This window comes from Panthera tigris, chromosome B1, assembly GCF_018350195.1.
Source record: "Panthera tigris isolate Pti1 chromosome B1, P.tigris_Pti1_mat1.1, whole genome shotgun sequence".
NCBI classification, from domain to species: domain Eukaryota; kingdom Metazoa; phylum Chordata; class Mammalia; order Carnivora; family Felidae; genus Panthera; species Panthera tigris.
The window spans coordinates 135,106,917-135,132,777 of NC_056663.1; the positions used below are offsets into that span (position 1 = coordinate 135,106,917).

Here is a 25,861-nt window from a genome sequence, read left to right on the forward strand (position 1 = left end):
GAGGTGGACAGCCTGCCCCCCTCACCCCCAGCAGTCCCTGTGGTGACGAGATAAGCCTGGCTGGAACTGAAGCAACACCAAGGTGGCCCGTGATGCCCTCACCCTTCTCTCCAGGGGACATCCCAAGGGCAGCCTAGGGCCTCTCCTCAAGCAGCAACCTCAGCAATCTTCGGGTTGGCTCCTCCAGCATCCCCACTCCAGCCCTTCTCTTCCTGCCCTTCACACTCTCAGTCAGAAAAGGTTCTAAACAGGACTCCTACCCTCTCCCTGCTGTGACACTTTTGCAGTCAGGGGATTGTAACTTTCCCACCCCTTAGACGCTAGAACTCAACCTGTTTATACCTGTGTGATCTTCTCAAGTGTCATTCTCTCAAATTCAGAATGAACTGATTCAGAATTTAATGTATATGTATTGTTCTTTGCAATTACTACAGTCTATTTGAATCAGTAAAGGAGAGTATGGTTTACTTTTTGTAAAGAGAGATTAGTAAAATCCAATGGGAAAAAGCAAGACATAAATGATAATGGAGAATGGCACCGAATTCTGAGAAATACCGTAAATCATAAATTTAGTTACCCATGTAAGGACTATCAGTTCAAATGGAATTATAGGAAATAGGAAACCCAGCAGCAAAGAAATGTCTGCTATGCAGGGATAACACAACAAAAATCTTTGATTAAAAAAACTGCACGATGTTGTAGATCAGCCATCCCATGGGTTACCTTCATGCACGTGGCTCGTTTGCCAAAAATGTGGCCATATGTCTCTCATAGCCACTGTCCACTCAAGTCAGGGCACAGCTTGTCTTACATCTCTTCAAAAGATTCAGCAACTTCATAACAAACCCAGAGTAGGGACCCACAGAGAAAAGGAAGGGTATTCTAGCAAGTTCAGCTAAATGCAAAATTATGTCAGCAGGTGCTCCCAGCTAGATGCATCCTGGCACTTGCCCTGTATTTCTAATAGTCTAAATATTTGCTTTCAAATGGTAGACAACATGGCTCAGCATGACTCTTCTCTATGGAGAGAATAGCAGGTTAAAAAAAAAATTTGAGTTAATGCTCTAAAAGCTGCTACCATCTGAAAATAGAGTTGTAAGGATTTGAGCATTAAATACTAATACTCAAAGATATCAGTAAATAAATCATATAAATGGATTAAATATTCCAATTAAAAAGACAAAGGCTGTCATCTTGGTTATAAGAAAACAAATCAAGCTATATGTTTGTTAGAAGAGAAACACACTTTAAATATAGGGATAAAGGAACGCTAAAAATAAAACCCTAGACAAAGAAACCCTATATAAACACTAACCAAATGAAGGCTGATGCAGCTCTTCTAGGATCCAACAAAATAGGCTTTAAGCAAGTAGTATATAAAGATGGATGTTATATAATGACCTTAGGAGCGATTCATTAGGGACACAGGACAGTCCTACATGTGTATATACCTAAGACAACATCAAAATACATAAAGCATAAACTGACAGGACAGAAATAGGTAAATTTACAATCACAGTGGGAGATTCTGACCAAGCTCTCTTCCTCACAGAATGATGAGATGGAAAAAACAAACCCCAAAAATCAGTACAGAAGATGTAGCTAAACTTCACCTAACTGGCACGTACTACCCTATGTCCCCAAACTGTGGAACGCACACTTGTTGCATGTGCACATGAACACATCCCTGCATAGATGGTATGCTGCGGTTACATAAAACAAGCCTCCACCAATAGAAGGAAAAAATAAAGAGTATGTTTTCTGACCACAATGGAATTAAGGCAAAAGTCAATAAAGGAAGGAGAATGAGGAAATCTCCATTTGTATGGAAAGTAATCAACACCTTTCTAAATAAAGCACATGTCAAAGAAGATATCCTAGTGGAAATCAGGAAATTTTTGTAACTGATAATGAAAATACAAATATAGCATATACTATGAGAATAAGGCAGTACTTAAGAGGGAATTTACAGTATTAGATGACTCTATTAGGCAAGAAGACTGAAAATCAATAAGCTTTATCTCATGAAGTTCAAAAAGCAATAGCAAATTGAATCTAAAGAAAGATGAAGGAATGAACGATGTGAGTGGACATCAATGAAATAGGAAGTTAACAAAGCCAGAATTTGATTCTTTGAAAGATCAATGTAGTAAACTCCTAACAAGACTGCTCAAGAAAAATAAAGATTAATACAAAAACTCCTACACTGCTCAGGGTATATATTTAAAATGTGTATTTAAGGATCTACAAATATGAGTTTCACTCCAGATACTCTATGAAGGAAATACATGTGTTCTGTGGTCAGGCACTTAGTAGAGACTATGGAAAATAAAGTTAATGTGTGGTTGCTGTGGTTTGCTTTCACACCCCAAGCTGGCATTTTAGGGCAGATCCAAAACCTTAGGTTTAACAAGAATAAGCCACCCTTTATAAAACAGCAATACCCTCCCACTCACCCACATCTCCACCCCCACAACCATCATCCTCAGCCCGCTCTACTTTTCTCTATCACACTTAGAACCACCTAAAATGCTGTGTTTAGTTGTTTATCTTTCACTTCTCCACCTTCTCCCTCCAACTCCCCAGTAAGAATAAAAGCTCTGAGGTCAGGAACTTTGTTTTGTTCTCTTTGTGATACATCCTAGAATAATCCCCAATGCATCAGAGGCACTCAAGCAATAACTGGGGGACTGGATGAATTATTATGTCCTCCTCCTTTTTAATTAGTATTCACTAATTGAAAAGAAAATGTAACACCATTGTAATACCACAGAAAATGAGAAATTAAATTTTCTAATATTTCAATCCAGTATTATCCACATTAACTAGATCTTATCTTGGTCCTATTAAAGACCATGACATACACTATTGTTTAAGTTGTTCAAATATATGTAACATAATTTTAATTTAACCATACTTCTCAGGGCAGTAAGATGTGACAGCTCCATGGGCCACCATTCCCCTTTGATATTACATATTACCACTGACAGAAAAAGCAACTCAAACTAATGCCTATGGGAATGAGAACTCAAATCATCTAATAAAACATTTTTTAAAAATCGAAAAGTACCTTATAAAACTTGTGATGTACACATGCACAAAAGTTGCCATCAAATACTGACAATCAAATCTGTCCATTATTCCGCCATGTCCAGGAATGGTGTTTGCAAAATCCTTCAGAAACAAACATATGAGTAAATTTTCAAAAATCACCTGCTATCGGGGCGCCTGGGTGGCTCAGTGGGTTAAGCGTTCGACTTCAGCTCAGGTCATGATCTCAGTCTGTGAGTTCTAGCCCCACATCAGGCTCTGTGCTGACAGCTCAGAGCCTGGAGACTGCTTCAGATTCTGTGTCTCCCTCTCTCTCTGGCCCTCCCCTCCTCATGCTCTGTCTCACTCTCTCTCTCAAAAATAAATAAACATTAAAAAAAAAAATCACCTGCTATAAAACTCCTACCTGGAAATGTCTCTTTGGGACCACGGGCTCTCAGGAAAATACTACAGGATTTTTCCACTTAATACAAACTTACCGTAACATGTCTAAAAACTTAAAATCACATCTTTCAAATACGCACCGATGTTGGAATGATTACCAAATTGACTAGCAACATACAAGTAACACTAATTAAATATTAATTAAATCCAGCACTTTTTTTAGCTAATACAGCTTTTTCTAAATAAAAAGCGCTATCATCTATTACTAATCTAATACTGTTCTAGTCTCTTTTCCTGTTTAACCAGAAGTTATTTAAGGAGCTATTCTAGTGTTGACAGATTTACAACTGGTTCTAACTCATGTTTAATAGTTTTTACTCTGAAATATTTTGCTATTATAATATATATTCTTTTTTTTTTTAAGTTTTAGGGTAAAAAGAAAATCAAAATAGATCACATGGGACACATTAGTCCATTAAATGGCCAAACTGAGGGAATGGTTAGTACATCTCTCCAATGGGCTCTGTACAGACATAGCCACATGTCTGAGTGCTGAGGATATAGAAATGATGGATCACCCTTCTAGTTTACTCAGGCAACCAAAAAACATCTAAACAGTTGTTATACCTTCATTTCAGACATGCAAAATAGTATCATCATTCAAAAAGAAACCCTGAATTAGAGACTGCTGAAGAAAGTATCATTCTAAATGCAATATTTCTCTATCTAAAACAATTATTGAAAAATTCTTTGGTTACTTCTTGCCAACACATCTCCTTCCTTCTCTTCCCTACTAACCAATGCACAAAACAGCCATATTAACTCAACTCCATTCTGCTGTTTGCAGGCTTTACAGGACAGTCTTCACGCACAGCTGTTATTGTGGTTCCCTGTGGACGTGTGTTATCTCCCCTAGAAGGCGGTGAGCATCTTGAGAACAGAGACATCTTATGCACTTCTGCATACTGCTTTCCACCTAACATAGTATCTTCCCCACTGCAAGTGTTCACTGAGTTTTTGTTGTTTTTTTTTTTTATTTCCCTGGCTTATGTGCCCTGTGGGATCTGGCCTTATCAATTATGCATTCTGATCACTTACTCTCTACGATAGCCACACTATTCTTGCTCCCTTTCAGTCTAAGCTCCTTGTCTCCTTTGTACTTTCTGGAACACTCTTCCTTAGATTTCTTTACAGGACTCATCCTTCTTCTTTTGTCAGACCCCTGCTCACATGCTACCTCCTCCAGAGAGGCCTGCCCTGTTCACCCCACCTTCAGTAGCCACTCTGACTCCTAATGGCACAACATCCACTCTTAGGGAAGGCATGTGAGGACAGCTGAGATAACAGGGCAAACATACGTCACTTTATGAGAACCTAAATTAAACAAAACATAGGGATAACTTTAAGTATCTGGAACAGGGATCTGCAAACTATGTCCCACAGGTCAAGTCTAGCCCACTGCCTGTTTTTGTAAATAAAGTCTTATTAAAACCCAGTCATAACCATTCATTGACATATTGCCCATAGGGCTTTTGCACTATAGTGGCAGAGTTCAGAGTTCAGTAGCTGCAATATGATTAATACATGTATGATTTCTCCATTTACACAAAGAGTTTACTGAGCCCACAGCTAGTAGAATGAATGGTCATATGCAAAGGCTCTCCTGCTTGTGTCTTTAAGGGAGACTATGGCATAACACTAAACCTCAGACAATTCATAGCTGGATTCTTGCATGAGCACTTGAAGTCCCAACATTAAGTGACACATGTCATTCTATAAATGAGGTGGACATGACATTTTAAAATGTATTAACACGGGGCGTCTGGTGGCTCAGCCGGCTAAGCATCCAACTCTTGGTTTTGGTTCAGGTCACGATCTCGCAGTTTGTGACTTTGAATCCCACATTGGGCTCCATGCTGACAGTGCAGGGCCTGTGTGTTTGGGATTCTCTTCTCTTCTCTCTGCCCTTCCCCTGCTCGTGCTTGCTCTCTCTCGCAAAATAAATAAACTTAAAAAAAACTTAAAAATAAAATGTATTAACCTGACCTGACCAAAATTTAATGAGATAGAATACACCAAAATCAGCCAGGAAGCATTTCTATGAGGCCGAAACAACTAGAATGTAAAAGTTTTTGCCCAGAGGCTAAATGTGAGAGACCAAGGGAAAACCAAATTACAACTATATTACATTCTCTAATTCTCTAATAATGTAACAAAGATTCTAAACACATACCTTGATTTTGAAAGCTCTTTTGAATCCACTGGCAAAGAAGCCTCCAAAAGGGCCAATCAATGACGCAAATGTTGAAAGAGCAATGCTGTGTATCTGGAAAGGATACAAGCTCACTGTTTCCTAAACAGAAAAAAAGGGGGAAAGGGTTTAACTGCAATAAAATTGTATTTGAGCATGCCACCTAAACTAAGAACCATGATATAAATACTAAGTCAAACCATTTGCCACATTTTTGTTAACTTCACAAACTTTCAGGATCGTGGGAGAAAAATATTTTGCACGCTCTCAATACCATTCTCTACGTAGCCAGCACTCTCCATTCCCTCCGTAGGCATACTGGCAGCACTTGGAACACTCAACTCTTGCAGTTGATAGGATACTCTAGTTTATCTAGAAACTTCTACAACACTTGAGCTGTAGGCTTACTAAGAATCGGTTGAGTTGATTTCTGAATTTGTTTCTTACCAGTAGAACTTTGTAATTATATATTTTAATTCTGTATTTTATTTCACTTTAATTTTGTATGACAAAATAAAAGGAAATTTGGTCTTTGTCTCAAACCTGCTTTCAAAAAGACCACCAAATTGAGCATCAGCAAGACAGTTATAAAAGATTCAGAGACGAGATAACAAAAATTGAGAAGAATTCAACAGTCTAATTATTTTGTAAATGCTTGGTTCTTGCTCCATTTTAAAGAAACTGAAACTACAAGTTGTAGACAGTGCATAAATACTGTGGTTTAAGAAAGATTCTTTAGACCACCAATCTCTGGACCCATTCTCAAAGTGAAGGCCTTACCCCAAAGCAAAGATCAGTAGTGTCAAAAAGTTTTACAGCAGATAACAGATGGCTTGGACACTGAAAACAATTCTTGGAATCCGTGCATTGAACACTCAAGGAGAGAAATAATTTACTGGTTAATCTGCTCCTCAAAATTGTGGATTTTAGTTAAAAATATTTCAGATACACACAGGTACACAGTACACACCCAACTGTTTCATCCCCACTTTAACCAACCAACCACCAGTCCTGATGGCATGGATCAGCAGGGTTCTACCAGACAGCTTGTCAACATCCTTCAGTGAGAGATGTCAGTATTGCTTTTAAATGCCAACAGTGTGCTTTTTGAAGGTAAACTGATTTCTTAGAAGCAGCTGCTTTCTGTATAGTACAGGTCCCCTAAAAATGAAGGGAATTTAAGCAGCTGAATTTTAATTACGCTTTAAATTGAGTCAATTCATACCAGTTACAAGGGAAGCTCACTGTAAACCATTTGATTGGTAGAAATCTAAGAAATACTGAAAAATATTTTCAAAAAAATACAAGATAAATTACCATCAGTAATCAAACTATCAAGGAAATTCCTAAGAGACAACTGGTTTGTGATAGTAATATTCATTTTATGTTTGAGGAAGGGAAGTCACAAGGGAATAGAAAATATTATTGATGCTAAGTAGACAGTGATACCACTTCTGTATCATTGAATTTAAAATTCTGTACAAATTGATTTCTTGGAAAAAGTTTAGTCCTATTTTTAAATGAACCTTAAACTTTGGGATGCAGGATCCTTAACTATGTTTATCTTACCTGTCTCAACACCACCTTTAGAAAGGGAGGAAGTGAATAACTCTGAAGCTGGAAAAGTTCTGAGGGTTCACATTCTGTAACGAAGGAGTTTACATCACTTCGGTATTCCACTGGGCAGACGAAGTACTGATATTTGGATAACATGTAGGCAGCCTGAATAACAAAGCAGGAGTCCATGAAACATTGAATGAAAAAAATCTGTCCATCTATCATATTTCTTAACTATCATAATGTGTCAGAAAGACCAGAGACAGAATGCCAAAATTTCTTTGCATTCACATTTTGCTATGTATTTTAAAAGTCAGATGGTCATAAATGACCCAATAAAAGACTCTGAAAAGCCACTAGAAAACAAAAAGGTTTTCCGGGCGCCTGAGGGGCTCAGTCAGTTGAGCATCTGACTCTTGATTTCATCTCAGGTCACGATCCCAGAGCCCAGCATTGGGCTCTGTGCTGAGCATGGAGCCTTGCTTAAGATTCTCTCTTTCCCTCTGCCTCTTTCCGTGAAGGAAGGAAGGAAGGAAGGAAGGAAGGAAGGAAGGAAGGAAGGAAGGAAGGAAGGAAGGAAGGAAGGAAGGAAGGAGGAAGGAAGGAAGGAAGGAAGGAAGGAAGGAAGGAAGGAAGGAAGGAAGGAAAGGAAAGGAAAGGAAGGAGGGAGGAAGGGGAGAGAGAGGGAGAGAGACAGAGAGAATGAAAGGAAGAAAGAAAGAAAAGAAAAAGGTTTTGGAAATCAGTGATCTTACAATCTTTGTATGACAACAAAAAGAAGGAAGGGGAAAGAGAGAAAAAGAAAACTGCTGTATTACAGCAAGGTTTTACTTTTTTAAAGTGCACATAATGAATGTTAGCAGAAGCTAACAATTATAAAGGGATGAGAGAGTACAGGACTGAAGTTTATTGCATAAATTATGGTTACATTAATTTCAACAATAAACTGGTTATTCAAAATTACTAATAAGTGAAAAACACCATTGTTTTTAACCAACCCAGGAAACTATTACTGAAGTATTCTTATAGCCATATCACTACAATTTTTAAAACTAGCTATCCTCAGCCATGGGAGAAGATACATAAAATATTTCATTATAAATTTAAATTGCCAGACAACAGCTACCCTCTTATTCTGCAGCCATTTGCCCCATTATATTACTGAAGAATGGTTAACAAATGTACAAATATGACACTAGGAATGGATTTAATCCAACCATTCCAACCAGTTTACTCAAAATCATTTATTAAAAAATATATGTAATTTCCTTCCTTGTTACTTTGTCATGCATTATATTCTTATAGAGTAGCTCTTTATTTTCTTCTAATGATATGGCTATTCTTGTAGTATTTCTAAATAAGTCTTTAATGATACTAATACCACATTCTTATAGTATTCTTTAACTTAATATTCTAATTATACCTGCTTTGTGATGTAAAAACATTGGACAAGCCTGGATCTCTTTTCATTGTTCTATTTATCAATTATTATCTCATCAGTATTCTACCCCATAAACATCAGAATAATTTTACTCAATTCTATTGCCACTTTCTTGAGAATCAACTAAACTTACGAATTAAACAGGGCAATTATGGTAGTATTCCCATCCAGGAACCTGGCACATTTCCACTTATTTGTATTTTGCTCCCTCTCAAAGCTCCATGTTGTTACCAGTTATTCCACATCTGGCTACAGAATATATTCTAGAACTATCAGGGACTAGACTCTTTAAAAATTAAACTTCCTACCAGTTATTTTTTTTGCATACTTCTATCCAGCCATTTTACTGTATCTTTATTAATTCTCATGAGACCTCTTTTAATACAAACATAAATTCCATAATTGTACACTAATTATTAAAATGTTAACAATATCTATTATGCATGGCTAAAAGTAAATGTCAATTATTTTTATCAAACTTTTCCTGCAAGTTGGGTTTATAGCAGTAAACACCCCCACTAAATCAATTAGCCAGCATGCATTAAGGAGACAGAGTTCTTCAACATCGTTTATATTCTCTGCTTTTCTCAAAGCCACCACTTGTCCCAGCACCTGTGTCCCTGTGTCCCCCATAAGGCAGAACAGCTGTTAGAAACTGCCAAACACAACAGCACAACAGCGGGTCTCAAATCTAGCTGTACGTCAGAATTAACAGGGAGTCCACTGACGGGATAGGGCTGGGACATATATTTTGTATAAGCAACGCAGACAATTCTATTTTTCTTTTTTTTTTTTTTAAGATGTATGTATGTATGTATTTACATATTTTTAAAGTTTTTTTTTTTTTAATGTTTGTTTATTTTTGAGAGAGAGTGACAGAGCATGAGCAGGAGAGGGGCAGAGAGAGGGAGACACAGAATCCGAAGCAGGCTCCAGGCTCTGAGCTGTCAGCAAAGAGCCCAACACAAGGCTCAAACTCATGAACTACAAGATTATGACCTGAGCTAAGTTGGACGCTTAACTGACTGAGTCACCCAGGCGCCCCTACTTATTTACTTACGAGAGAGGGTGTGGGTAGAGGGAGAGAGAGAGAGAATCTTAAGCAGGCTCTACACCCAACAGGGAGCCTATTGTAGGGCTTGATCTCAAAACCCTGAGATCATGACCTGAGCTGAAATCAAGAGTTGAACACTTAACCAATGGAGTCACTCAGGCACCCCTCTCCCCAGGTAATTCTGATATGAGGCCATGATGAGAACTACTGGAGTACAGAATTGGCTCTGTTTAATGGGTTTCAATAAATACATTATTAGCATTTTGTGGTTCAATTTTTTTAGGTTCAAAATAGATTGATAAATTTGCCACCATTTTCAAAATATAAATAAAATAAACATCTCAGTAAAACTCACAATGAATCCAAACACGACTGTGGAAAAGAAACCGCCAATGAATCCTTCCCAAGTCTTTTTAGGAGACAACTAAAAAAGGCCAAATAAAATTAAAAAGTTACTACACTCACAAAACACACAAATACATATGGCAAATTGTTTTCAGTGAATTCCCACAATACCTTATACATCTCTCCGTACTTTTTTCTTGATGGAATGGCTTTGGAAACCTTTTTCTTTCATTCCATGATCCCGATTTATTTGTACAAATTTCTCTAGTAATATCTAACACATTTTAGACCCTCAAACTGTGAATATATGTTTCTGTATAAATAACCTCAATTTATTTTTTTCTCTCCCAAAGAACTATGAACTCTATATTGAAATCATCGTCCCATGACTTTTATGCTTATATAAACCCCCACAATAGGGTGGTTCTTGCAATAAGGGTGAGATATAGTCATTCCAAGTACATATGGTCTGTATTGACCTACTACTGACAAAAAATAGAAGAATGAGTATAACAAAACACAGACATTGCAGCACATGAGATTTTCATATATTCTCAAAAATGCCATGCATTCAACAGACCTCTTCCTGAAATGGCAAAACACTCCAGATACAGTATTTGCTCCACAAGTATTCACATATCCTTCTCCCTTGGGTCACAATCTATGTCTGTCTCCATGAAGAAAGGAACATGTTGTGCTTCTAATAATAGATACTGTTTCAGATTCCGGCTATTGTTTCTCAGTCAATGGGGCATTCAGGCAGAGAAATCTGGAGGAAAGTTTGGAAATCAGTGATGCAGGGGCAGGAGGAAAAGATTTGGGAGTGCACAGCTCTAACTGCCTGAGGTGCCCTATATGATAAGGACTGATGTATGGGGAGATCACTGATGGCCTCTGTGATGACTCTTTCAGTGGATGGGTGGGGACAGAAGCCAAATAAATATCAGACAGAAGTTTCTGCAGACAGAAACAGGTGACAGGCTAATCTACATGATCTCTTTATAGACCTTTTGTCCTAATGATGTTCATAAAACCCAAAGCCAAAGTGTTGACAGAAATGGTTTCTTGACAAATCTGATAACAATTCTGCCACAGAGACAATTTCCTAGGATGATTCAGTATTACTGTCATGAAGTAGTTGACTCAAATTCAAAAGTGCCTATTGATTATTTTAAAGATGACTTCTCAAATTAAATTGACCTATATAAAACTGATTTAGGGGTTAACTTGCTTAATCACATATGGGTATATTATACAACTAATCCAGCCTGGTAAATTCACTAGAAATCTGTGTCCAAAATCAAACAGTAAGACTCCTCTACAACCATAACAGCCTCTCTGAAGGCTTTCTAAGCCAAAAACTTATCTGGTACAGAAGTGAATATTTAATCACTTGCCCTGATGCTACAGCAGCTTTAGAAACTTTTAAAAATATATATATATACCTTGCTTGCTGTATCCCTCCCTATAGCTCAGCCTGATGCTGTATGCTGCTGGACTCTTACATGGGGAAGAACTTATGGAAGACTTTTAAAGGACAGGCACATCCATGTGTTCCTCTGGGAACACTTAAGCTACTCTTGTATCATTCTTAACAAACAGGTTTTGTATCTGCACAATTGTCCCAGTCCCTCCAAACTGCCTTCATACAGTAACATCAAAATAGCCAACCAAAATATTCGTGGGGATATTATTAAAGACTTTGGACAATACATGAATGGGGAGAACCCTATCTAAAGCCCCAACATGAAAAGTTTGTTTAAAGGTAATCAGTTCTAGTAAAAGGTCTATTTTTCCATGAGGAATCAGTTTGTTTCTTTCTTCCCCAAAATGAGCACTGTATAATTCATTAATTCATTTCTTTCTTTGCCTCCACTGAATGTAAGCAGAACCAAATCTAAGGCAAAACAACATGGTTTTTTCACATGTATTTTCCTTTCCCTTATCTTAACCTTTCCTTATTACATGCATTATCAGTATTTTATTGTAGGGCCTCAAATTTTTTCAAAATAAGCTTGGGTGTAAAAGTCTTACAAGTGGACAGGACTATGGGAAGGTGATGAAGTGTACACTTTTAAAAAAAATTTGGTAAAGGAGGTGATAGAGAAGACAGTGACAGGGGAGAGCAGAGTCTAGGAAAGGCTTGTTTGTAGGGTTGCTGGGGAATGAAGAAGAATTGCACTATAGCTAACAGAAAGAAACCAGCAGAAAGATGAAATGAGCCTTCTTCACAAGACAGAGGACAAATGATGGAGTCAGGTCCTTACTGAGGAGCTAACAGGTTATCTAAGAATCCACATGGAATCACTGGGAAACATGGCTCACTGCCTCTACACTATGGCTGTTAAACACAGCTAAGGAAAATCAAAGCACCTCAGAAATAAAAATGTGCAACAGCACCAAATTGTTGGAGATCTTCTCCAGTGGCTAATCTTTAAGGTTATGGTAATGGCTTGCTTGTGATGTTGTTCCATTACCTTAATTAATGGAGTCCTCCCAAAAAAAAATCCAAAAAGGTAAGCAGTTATGTCATTGCAAATAACACTTGATATTGGAACAAGGAACCTTAAAAAAAATCAGAAAAAAGTCCATATGATTAAGTGGCAAACATTTATATAGGTTTATGACTCATATTGAACCAATGCAATAGCCCTTTGGATTATATTGCAGCCTCATCCAGAACATAACACTTGCCAAAACATTAGTAGAAACAATAAGTATCAAGTAAATTTTCCCATTAAGCAATTCAGCAGAGCAAAATCTATAAATAAACTAACATACCAGGAGAATATTGCTAAGGAAAATATTAAATAATCAATTTAATTTTAATATTAAGCAATCCATTTCTATAGCTATAGATTTTCAAATTTTACTTTTATGAGGAACAAGTTATAAATAGAACAAAGAATTTAAAAAGCGGTCTTTCAAAATGGAAATAAGTCATCTGTTTAGACACAGTATAATCTTCATAAATTTATACCAAGCTCTTAATAAAAATTCTTTTTCAGGAATAATTATCAATTTCAATTCTATCTTAGCCTATAGTTACATGAAACCCTACTAATTGTACGGAACCTACTAATTTCAGTAACTGCTCCCCATCAATTAAAAGTCTGCATACGGAAGACAATCTTTATACACACACCTCAGTATAAACAAATTAAAACACAGAGCTGTGAAGGGTTTTATCTTGACAAAACCTATCAACTGTAAAAGATTTTAATTAATGGACTTAAAAGAATGCAGGGAAAATATGGTCAGATTTCTTAAAGCATAAGTTTTTCTCCACTCTGATTTTTAACTAATAACTTTCATAATTTTAAACAAAAATGCTTTCTGAATCTGCAAGGCACTGCTATGTAGCAAGTAACTCCATCTGAAATCTGGACACCTACTCCTGTGTAAAGGCAGAGTAAAACCTACCCAACTTTCACCCAGAGAAAATACATTGCCAGCATTCTGTTTGCTGACAAGCAAACGTTCATGTACTTTTTGCATTCCACAAAAATAATATACTCTTTTTAAAGTCTATGTGTGCTTTGTAAAAAGGCACACTAAGGTGCAGTAACACCCGAAAATGTTAATTTGTGGGAGCTTTTAGGAAGACTTCCTGCATTTTATTTGGAACCCGAATAAGAAGGGTTTTCAAGTTGTTAACAAAGCATTTGTCTTCAGATGTCAAATGGTAAGCAAAACTCAGGAAGACATTTTAATGAAATAGAGCAACAACAGAGAGTACATTTTAGTAGAAATCTGAAAGACACTGTCCAATGTGAAAGAGCTTTAAAAAGGCTAGGATATAAATACAAAGCAGCATAACACTGTCCCCTTACCATATCATGCCTTCAAACAGATTTTGGATGACAAGATGTGACTGGGTAACTGTTATCAGTAAAGTGACATGAGTCCATGCAAACTGTTAATAGCCCAAGAACAAAACAATTAGTGAACACAACTCATCAGTGCAGCCCTGGAGCAACAGCAATTTTGAAACACAAGTTTCTAGCATGACTTTCAGTCAAATTTTAAAAGGTAGGGTCATACAGAATAAATGCTGTTAGTGAATTATATTCATTTTGGTGCCTACTGGAACCTTAAGACCATGAAGACATTTAACAAAGTAATCTTAATTCATACACAAATAGAAAGCTAACAGTATTGATACACTACTAAATTTAAAAACATATACAAAATATACAATAATCTTGAGTCATTAGTTAAAAATGATAATGAGAAAGTTATGGTGGTTGTTTCAGAATTGAGAGAGAAACATTTTCCTTGGCATTCTGCAGTTATTAAAAATGCTGAAAATGATTTTTCTTTCAGAATTCACTATGGTAGCTTTTTCCCATTAGGAGTTATTTCTGACTTCAAATAACTCAAACCAGCAGGGACCAATTACCCTTAAGTGCCAGCTCTTCATTCTCGAAAACTGGTCTTCACAGCACTATTCAATGACAGTATTTGATTTCAGATTTTCAAAGACTTGTGTGTCTCATCAAGTCCATCTAGCCTGAGAGATGTCACTTTAGTAATTTTTAGCATCATCAGTATGAGGACAATATGAATGAAAAAAACTAATGTTTCTATATGTTTGTCTTACAATTTTGATTAGAATTTATAAAATGTTCATAATTCTTAATATTTTGATTTATTCATAACTTATTTCCCATTTTGGCAAATAATATATTAGTTGTTTTGTTTTGTTTTTTATCTGTATAAAAGATCCAATTCTTTTTATCTTATTTCTTTATCTGGTTTCTTCAAAATGTATATTTAATTTTTTTCAGTAGGCACCATTTATATTTTCATAGCACATTCTATTATTTCTAACTTGTCTTGATGATTTCTAGATTCTTATGGAGAATTTTAATCTCCTCTCAAGATCCCCAGAAATTAGAAATGTAAGAAATTCTAGTTTCCCAGTGAAGATGCTCAATAGAATGTCTTAATGGAGAAAAGCAAAGCATAAAGAATAGGAAATATATACAAATCCAAAATAAGCCTAACACATAAATTCACAGATTTAAATACTATATTTTGCATTTTACAATCTTATAATTAGCCAGCTTTTAAGAAAATAAGTTCATAATGCACAGTGATAAATTTCATTAAACACTGAACATACTTCAATGATACAGTGCAAAAAAAAAAACCTTAGGGCAAAAACAATTATGCAATCAACTGTGTGACTAACCACAACTACCAAGAAAATATATGTTCTGTTCTCTTTATGCTCAGGCTAACAACAAATAAACATAGATACTTTCTCTAGAAAAACATGGTATGTGTTTTCCTTACTAACTGTTCAGGAGACTATGAACATGCTTCAAATATTTGATTTTCATTTTATAGCCTTTGAAAATATTCAAAGAAAGAGTTTGGGAAACTTTGAAAACAGTTAAAATTTTTAAACCTTCAAAAACTTTACAACTTAAACCTTTTGTATTTAATAGTCAACCAAAACTGAAATGCCCCCACATTAGGCAAAACACCAACTAGCAGATTAGATCTACTCACTACAGAAAAAAAAAATTAAAGGTGAGTGTTTTTATTATATACAGTGACTACAGAATAATAGTTAATACAGACCATATAAAACTGCAGACGATAATGTTTCTTCACCAAGCTCAGCACAAACATGCAGAAACCTGTTCAAGAACAAAACACATGCGCTTGTGCAATTTGTTACAAAATGTAAGATTCACTGAGCTCACATAAGCCAATTTTCTGAACCACCTCTAGATATAGTTTAGCACTTACTCATAGGTCACCCTCTCCTACTCATATTAAGCATTTTATTTTATTTTTTTTATTTTTTTAGGTAGGTTTCACGTCCAGTTTGGAGCCCAATGTGGGGCTTGAACTAAATGAAGGCCCTGAGCTCAATACCTGAGCTGAGATCAGGAGTCCGACACATAACCTACTGAGCCATCCAGGTGCCCCTTATAATAAGCATTTTAAATAAAAGTTTCTTGAGTGAAATGATCTTGTATTCTCCAAAATGCCTACTATATTCCATGACATAAATTCAATAAACATCCCCTGCATTAAGAGAATTAGTCTCTTGCAAATATGTGAACATGAAAAAACAGATCTTGAATTTCAGCTGAATAAAAGTTATCTGCATAGAGAGAAACCTCCAAGGGAAAACCTATAAGGCTATCAGCTGATTTTTCAGCAGGAACTTTGCAGGCCAGAAGGGAGTAGCATGACATATTCAACGTGCTGAAAGGAAAAAATCATACAACCAAGAATACTCTATCTGGAAAGTATATCATTTAAATTTAAAGAAAAAATAAAGAGTTTCCCAAACAGAAGATAAAAGAGTCTTACAAGAAGTATTAAAGGGGCCTCCTTAAGTAGAAAAGAAATTGCCATAAGTAAACATAAGAAAATTATGAATAAAAAGATGTAAAATATGATCACATACATATAATACATGGCGGGGGGGAGTAAAAAAAGGAAAAGAAAAGGTGTTTGTTTATTTTTCTGTTGTTTTTTTTTTAAAGAATGTGTTTGAACTTAAATGACCATTAAATTAATGTAGACTGCTACTTAGGATGTTATATATGAGTCTCATGATAACCACAAACCTAAGATCTGTAATCGACACAGTAAACAAAGAGAAAGAAAGTCAAACATAAGACTATTGAAACTTATCAATCACAAAGAAGGAGAGCAAGAAGGAATAGAGAAGAGATACAAAAACAGCCAGAAAACAAGTAATAAAATGGCAATATCTATCAACAATTACTTTAAATGTAAATGGCCTAAATGTTCCAATCAAAAGACATAGGATGACAGAATGTATAAAGAAAAGAGGCCCATCTGTGTGCTGCTTACAAGCGATTCACCTCAGATCTAAAGATACATATGGGGGAGGTGCCTGGGTAGCTCAGTCATTTAAGCATCCGACTCTTGATTTAGGCTCAGGTCATGATCTTCTGGTTTGTAGGATCAAGATCCATGTCAGAGTCTGTGCTGACAGTGCAGAGCCTGCTTGGGACTCTCTCTCCCTCTCTGTCTGCTTCTCCCCCACTCATTCTCTCTCAAAATAAATAAACATAAAAAAAAAAAAAGTAAAGACACATACAGACTGAAAGGGAAGAGATGGGAAAACATCTACCATGCAAACATAAGTGGGGGAAAAAAAAGCCAGCATAGCAATACTTATATCAAAGTAGACTTTAAAACAAAGAATGTAACAAGAGACAGAGAAGGGCATTATATAATGATAAAGGGGTCAATCCAACATGAGGATATACCAATTATAAACATCTATACACCTAACACTGGAGCACCTAAAGCAAATATTAATGGACACAAAGGGAAAAATTGATGGTAATTCAATAATATTGAAGGACTTTAACACACCAGTTACATCAATGGGTAGATCATCCAGGCAGAAAATCAACAAAGGAAACAGTGCCTTTGAACGACACATGGGACCAGATAGACATAAGAGATACATACAGAACATTCCATCTAAAAACAACAGAATACACATTCTTTTTAAGTGCACTTGGAACCTCTCCAGAATAGAGCACATATTAGGCCACAAAACAAACCTCAATAAATTTAAGAAGACTGAGACCATGTATCTTTTCCAATCACAATGGTATGAAACTAGAAGTAAATCACAAGGAAAAAATGGAAACAACACAAACATATGGAGGCTAAACAATATGATCCTAACAACTAATGGGCCAAAGGAAATCAAAGAAGAAATTAAAAAAAAAATACATGGAGACAAATGAAAATGAAAACACAATGATCCAAAATGTTTGGAACACAGTGAAAGTAGTTCTAAGAGGAAAATACATAGTGATAAGGAGCTACCTCGAGAAAGAAGAAAGCTCAAATAAATAACCTAAAGGAACTAGAAGAAGAACAAGCAAAGCCCAAGGTGAGTAGGAAAAAAGGAAACAATAAAGAGCAGAGCAGAAATAAATGACATAGAGACTAAAAACCACAGTAGGAAAAAAAGTCAGTGAAACCAAGAACTGGTTCTTTGAAAAAATAAACAAAATTAAGATACATCCTTAGCTACACTCATAAAAAAAAGAGAAAAGACCCAAATACATACAATCAGAAACAAGAGAGGAGTAACAGCTAAAACTAGAGAAACACAAAGGATTATAAGAGAATACTATGAAAAATTATATGCCAACGAATAAGACAATCTAGAAGAAATGGATAGATGAAATGGATAAATTTCTAGAAATACACAATCTTCTAAAACTAAACAGGAATAGAAAATCTAAAGAAACTGATTATAAGAAATTGAATCACTAGTAAAAAACTACCAAAAAATTAAAGTTCTGGGCTAGACAGACTCACATTCAGAAAACATTTAATACCTATTCTCCTCAAACTATTTCAAAAAATAGAAGAAAAATGTCCAAATATATTCTACAAAGCCAGCATTACCCTGACACAAAAATCAGACAAAGACATCACACAAAAAAACCAAAAACTACAGGCCAACATTCCTGAACACAGATGCAAAAATCCCCAATAAAACATTAGCAAACCACATACAACAACAATACATTATAAAGATTCACCAAGATCAAGGGGAATTTATTACAGAAATGCAAGGATGGTTCAATATTAACTAATCAACCAACAAGATATACACCACCATCAATAAAATGAAGGACAAGAATCATATGATCATCTCAATAGTTGCAAAGCATTTGACAAAACCCAACATCCATTAATGATAAAGTCTCAACAAAGTAGGGTTAGAGTATGTATGTGTACACACACACACACACCCACACACACACACCCTACAGCTAACATCACACTCAATGTGAAAAACTGTGAGTTTTTCCTCTAAGATTACAAACAAGACAAGGATGTCTATGCTCCCCACTTTTATTCAACATGGTACTGGAAGTCCAAGCCACAGCAATCAGACAAGAAAAAGAAAGAAGAGGCATCCATATTTGTTAAGAGGTTAAACGGGGATCAAGACATGATACTATATACAGGAGATCCTAAAGACCCCACCCAAATACTACCAGAAGTAATAAATGAATTCAGTAAAGTTACAGGATATTAAATTAATGCCTAGAAATCAATAGTGTTTCTACCCACTAATAATGAAGTAGCAGAAAAAGAAATTAAGAAAACAAGACCATTTTACAGTTGCACCAGAAAGAAGAAAATACCTAGAAATAAATTTAATGAAAGAAGTGAAAGACCTGTACTCTGAAAATTATAACCGCTGATGAAAATAATTGAAGATAACACAAACAAATGTAAAGATATTCCATGCTCATGGATCATAATAATTCATATTGTTAAAATGTCCATATTACCCCAACCAATCTACAGATTCAATGCAATTCCTAACAAAATACCAAAATACCAAGCATTCTTCGCAGAACTGGAACAAATAATACTAAAATTTGTATGGAACCTCAAAAGACCCCAAATAGCCAAAGTAATCTTGAGGGGGAAAAAAAAAAAGGCTGGAGGTATCATACTCCCAGGTTTCAAGATATACTATACAAAGCTGCAGTAATCAAAATGGTATAGTACTGACACAAAAACAGACACACAGATCAATGGAACAGAATAGGGACACCAGAAATAAATTCCTGATTATATGGTCAATTAATCTATGACAAAGGAAGCAAACATATAAAATGGGAAAAAGATAGTTTCTTCAATAAACAGATCTGGGAAAAACTGGACATGCAAACATACAAAAGAAACTAGACCATTTCTTAACACCATACAAAAAAATAAACTCAAAATGGATTTAAGACCTAAATGTGAGACCTGAAATCATAAAAATCCTAGAAGAAAGCACAGGCAGTAACTTCTCTGACATCAGCCATAGCAATATTTTTCTAGATGTGTCTCCTAAGGCAAGGGAAACAAAAGCAAAAGTAAACTACTGGGACTACCAAATAAAAAGCTTTTGTACAGCAAAGGAAACCATCAGCAATATAAAAGGAGACCTACTGAATGGGAAAAGATATTTGCAAATGATTTATCCAATAAAGGGTTAGTATCCAAAATATATAAAGAACTTCTACAACTCAACACCAAAAGAACACAAACAATCCAATTAAGAAAATTCAGGACCTGAACAGACATTTTTCCAACACACTGAAAAAGTGCTCAACATGACTAAAATCGGGGAAATGCAAATCAAAACCACAACAAGCTATCGCCTCATACCCATTAGAATGGCTCAAATTAAAAAGACAAGAAATAACAAGCACTGGCAAGGATATGGAGAAAAAGAAACCCTCATACACTGTTGATGGGAGTGTAAATTGTTACAGCCACTGTCTAAAACAGTATGAAGGTTCCTCAAAAAATTAAAAATAGGAATACCACATGAATCAAAAATTCCACTAATGGGTATTTACCCAAAGAAAACAAAGACACTAATTTGAAAAGATACATGCACCCTATGTTTATGGCAGCATTATTTACAATAGCCAAGACATGGAAGGAACGTAAGTGTCCATCAATAGACAGGTTAGGAATATGTGGCAATGTGGCTATATACGTGTGTGTACACACACACACACACACACACACACACACACACAGGAATATTACTTGGCCATAAAAAGGACGAGCTCTTCCCACTGCAACAACATGGACAGACCTAGAGTATTATGGTAAGTGAAATAAGTCAGAGGAAGACAAATGCCATATAATTATATTCATATGTGGAATCTAACAACAACAAATGAGTAAATAAGCAAAAACCCAGAATCTGACCTACAAATACAGAAAATAAATTGACAGTTAATAGAAGGAAGGTGGTGGGAGAATGGGCAAAGTGTGTGAAGGTGGGTGGGAGATATAGGCTTCCACTCATGGCATGAGTAAGTCACAGGAATAAAAGGCACAGCATAAGAAATATAGTCAGTGATATTGTAATAGCATTGTATGGTGACAAATGGTAGCTATACTTATGGTGAGCATAGCATAGGGTATAAACTTATCAAATCACTTTGTTGTACACCTGAAACTAATATAATATTGTGTGTCAACTATATTAAAAAACCACAAAGTATCATTATGAAAAAAAAACTTACTTGCTTTATCAGTCCATCAGGTGTATGTACAGAATGTTTTAATCTCTACATAAGACCAAAAATTGATACTAATTATATGGCAGCTAACATCTACTGAACACTTATTATGTTTCAGGCTCTCATTTAAGCATTTTACAAATATCACCTCATTTAATGCTTCTAACATCCCTATGATGGTAAGTATCTATTATTATCTTCATTTTATGTATGAAGAAAAATGCACAAAGGACTTTATTAACTGTCTGAAAATCACAGGGCTACAAAACAGTTAAACCCTCAGATCCTATAGACTCTGAAGAGCCATGTGGCTCCATAAATCCTTATTAGTAAGATTCAGGTTAAGAATGAATTGAAACTTCTCGGAACCATATTATAACTGTAGTAAAACATAATATTGTTTTTTTTTTTTAACGTTTATTTATTTTTGAGACAGAGAGAGACAGAGCATGAATGGGGGAGGGTCAGAGAGAGAGGGAGACACAGAATCTGAAACAGGCTCCAGGCTCTGAGCTGTCAGCACAGAGCCCGACGTGGGGCTCAAACTCACGGAGTGCAAGATCATGACCTGAGCCGAAGTCGGCTGCTTAACCGACTGAGCCACCCAGGCGCCCCCCATAATATTCTTAATAATTTAAAGATTTACAACCAGCAAATGTGTTTGGGTTTATGTTTATATCCCACAAATTTATTACAATAACATTTTACTAAATAAAAATTATACCTAATTCAGTGAAATAATCATATACAAAATAAGGAGAGGCAACGGGAAGCACTTTTTGCCTAAGATATCAGTAAACTTCTAAAGAGAAATATTCCTTTACAGAAGTAGATATTGCAAATACATAAATTAAGTTTAACTTCAGTTAAGTAGCCATCCATGCATTCTATTCTACGATATCCTTACTGTGAGTTCCCCAAGATAGAAAACGAATTGTCAGGTAATCTATCCCATATGAAAATAAACACTAGCTTTCATATATCTAAGTTATATTTACCAAGGCCATTCTACCTACTAGAGCAACCAAGGTGGATACTACACTGACCAGAGTAAATAATCAACCAGCAGCTTCCTTTAGCTATTTTTTGAAAGCTAATTCGAAATGTCAGTGTAAAGGAAAATGACAAAGGAAGAAAATACATACTGGCTCCCAGATCCTATCTCACCTCCTATGTGTCACCTATGGAGTTAATGTGACTGACTGAACTGCAAGATAAACATGGGAACATTTTCAAATGGAAGCACAACTGAAAGCCCTAGGTCACTTTCTTGAGACAAAGAAAGAAACTGGGAGGAGGTACAGATTAAAACATGAAATTCATGGCTTTGAAATCACCAGTAGCATAAAGAACCTCTTTAGTAATTATTATTGCTTTTAAGATTTTATTCTCTAACAGGTAGACTTATTTTGTGGCTCAAGTAACAATGCAATTTCTGTGCTGTTTTATGCTATTGGTTCACAGTTAGAGGCAAATGTAAATTGGACGTGGTGTAGAGGCTAATGGGGTAAGAGCTGAGCAGAGACAAGACAGATGTTTCTGGAAGCTCTACTTCTGTCCAAACGGACCCCTCTGACTCTCCCAGCACAACCGTGGGAACTTCTCAACATCATTAACTGTGAATTATTGCCTCACAAATACCACTCTCACATGTATGGTTTTCTCATTTTTGAGATCATATAACACCATTCACCCTTAAGCATTTCTTCAAACAAAATCACTAACAGAATTATTCGATATTTTCCTAATGGTGATTTTTATCTAGGACAGTCTTAGTAACTCACTTTTACCTGGTCCAATTTCACTGTTAAATCACCAGTAACATGCAGCTTTTTATGGTGCTTTAATAAAGGCTATAATTGTCTGACTCTTAAGATACATTAAGATAATATAATTTTCTGAATTTGGTGAGGGTATATTTTCCTAGAATATCTAAGGAATATTATTTTTAAAGAACAATCTGAAAAAGAAACACATAGATTTATTTTTTCATACACAACCATAAAGCTATGTGTATGTTTTATGCTTAAATGTGTAAAAATACATTATACTGGGGTGCCTGGGGTGGCTCAGTTAGTTAAGCATCCAACTTTGGCTCAAGTCATGATCTCACAGTTTGTGGGTTCGAGCTCCTCATTGGGCTCTTTACTGACAGCTCAGAGCCTGAAACCTGCTTCAGATTCTGTGTCTCCCTCTCTCTCTGCCCCTCCCCTGCTTGCACTCTCTCAAAAATAAATAAAAACGTTTTAAAAAATTTAATAAAAAATACATTATCCTATATTTCAATAAACCTATGGAAAGAATAACTTTGTCCATTTGGATACATAGTTTTACTTTTTTTTCCTAATTAATAAACAATATCTGAATGGTTACATCTCCAATTAAAAATAGTATTTCTTGGGGCATGGTTCATGGGTTTGAGCCCCACATCGGGCTCTGTGCTGACAGCCTGGAGCCTGGAGCCTGCTTTTTGTTTTGTTTTGTTTTGAATTTTGTTAATGTTTATTTTTTTAAATTTATTTTTATTTTTTTTAAATATGAAATTTATTGTCAAATTGGTTTCCATACAACAATCCCAACAGGTGCCCTCCTCAATACCCATCACCCACCCTCTCCTCCCTCCCACCCCCCCCATCAACCCTCAGTTTGTTCTCAGTTTGAGTCTCTTATGTTTTGGCTCCCTCCCTCTCTAACCTTTTTTTTTTTCTTCCCCTCCCCCATGGTCTTCTGTTAAGTTTCTCAGGATGCACACAAGAGCAAAAACATATGGTATCTGTCTTTCTCTGTATGACTTATTTCACTTAGCATAACACTCTCCAGTTCCATCCACGTTGCTACAAAAGGCCATATTTCATTCTTTCTCATTGCCACGTAGTATTCCATTGTGTATATAAACCACAATTTCTTTATCCATTCATCAGTTGATGGACATTTAGGCTCTTTCCATAATTTGGCTATTGTTGAAAGTGCTGCTATACACATTGGGGTACAAGTGCCCCTATGCATCAGCACTCCTGTATCCCTTGGGTAAATTCCCAGCAGTGCTATTGCTGGGTCATAGGGTAGATCTATTTTTAATTTTTTGAGGAACCTCCACACTGTTTTCTAGAGCGGCTGCACCAGTTTGCATTCCCACCAACAGTGCAAGAGGGTTCCCATTTCTCCACATCCTCGCCAGCATCTAGTCTCCTGATTTGTTCATTGTAGCCACGTTTAATGTTTATTTTTGAGAGAGACAGAGCATGAGTAGGAAAGAGGCATAGAGTAAGGGAGACACAGAACCTGAAGCAGGCTCCAGGCTCTTTTCTGTAAAGAGCCTGACAGGGGGCTCGAAACCATGAACAGTGAGATCAGGACCCAAGCCAAAGTCGGACACTTAACAGACTGAGCCATCCAGGCACCCCTTTAGTTATGTTTAATTACTACTACTGGTCAGCATTTATGTACATAGCACTGCACCTAGTGCTGTCCATACAAAGATGTGTACATCCTGTTGTCTAGTATATCAAAGAGTTCCCAGGTAGTTAGGGAGATCCAATTACCCAAAAGACTGGAGAGAAATATATTCAAAAAGAAAATGAATGAGATTTCTAAACGAGTCAGGAGAAGTAAAGGAGAAAAAAGGCATTAAAAAGCCCATAAAGATGAGATTGAGGCAATTTCAGAAAAATGGACAATCAAAAAATATTTATTGAACAGTGAAGATATGCCAGATACAAAAAAAAAAAAGAATAAAATGAATATGACCAGCACTCCCATTCAAGGAGTTCAGTCAGAATCTAACTGAAGAGACAGAAATCATAATGAAGTTGTTTCTAAAATTTACTGATGGTGATTAACCAATTCAATACATGTAGTCCTTAATTCAAAAAACAGACATTAAGATGGACCCAGGATTAAATATTGGAGCTTAATGACTCTTTCTCACTCTTTCATGTGGCCATATTTTTCAAAACATTTCAAATATCATGTTACGTGAAATCAGAAGCCCACTGCATTATGTGGCCCATATTGAGACATTAGACTCGACTGAGTTGTTTTTAAAAAGTTTTAACTGAATCTGTATTGTAGAAACTGTCACACAAACCAACCATTATATTAGCTTAGACAAAGAAAGTTTTCTATCATCTATATGTTGAGTTTAAGGTGTAGAACAACACTGGCATGTGCACAGATTCTGTCTTTAACTCAAAAACTGTAAATGGTTTTGGAGGTAGAGTCCTCTGTGAACAGTTGTTTGTGATGTCTTTCTCAAGATTTCATCAACACCCTTTGAGATAATTAGATATCTAGGATGTCTGGGGAAAAAATTCTTAAGTATGCATTAACTTTAGCCATGATTTAATTTTACAAGTCTACTGATGTTCTTGAATTCAAAGTATTATGTTCCAGTCACACCTTCTCCTTTAGGGTTTTTTTATAGATCAAAATACAAGCATACACGCATACATTTCAAGCAAAAAAAGTACTAGAAATAACATGCATATCACTGGTCAGCTAAAGAGATGTTACAGTGATGATATTAAGAGTCAAACATCTTAAGCTTATTCACTCATCACTATTTACATAATCACATGGCTGCTCTGGTTCCTAAAGAGCCCCAAATCCAAATGACCAAGAGCTTTTTAAAAATGTGTTTAGACCCTAGAGAAAATGTTTTTTCTATTACTTTCAGCCTTGCTTATTTTTTCTTCGCTACCAAT

At 35.9% G+C, this 25,861-nt stretch overlaps 1 protein-coding gene across 1 annotated transcript in view; it reads right to left on the minus strand.

Moving 5' to 3' along the window:
- The window catches only part of CDS1 (CDP-diacylglycerol synthase 1), a 70,476-nt gene that overhangs the window by 3,592 nt on the left and 41,023 nt on the right, over positions 1 to 25,861 (minus strand). The window contains exons 6-12 of the mRNA XM_007074817.3: positions 15,676 to 15,734; positions 13,917 to 13,999; positions 12,561 to 12,648; positions 10,094 to 10,162; positions 7,256 to 7,408; positions 5,669 to 5,788; positions 3,071 to 3,174 (exon numbers count right to left, since the gene is read on the minus strand). Of these exons, the coding sequence (XP_007074879.2) occupies positions 3,071 to 3,174; positions 5,669 to 5,788; positions 7,256 to 7,408; positions 10,094 to 10,162; positions 12,561 to 12,648; positions 13,917 to 13,999; positions 15,676 to 15,734 (676 nt within the window). The remainder of the gene's footprint in view (positions 1 to 3,070; positions 3,175 to 5,668; positions 5,789 to 7,255; positions 7,409 to 10,093; positions 10,163 to 12,560; positions 12,649 to 13,916; positions 14,000 to 15,675; positions 15,735 to 25,861) is intronic.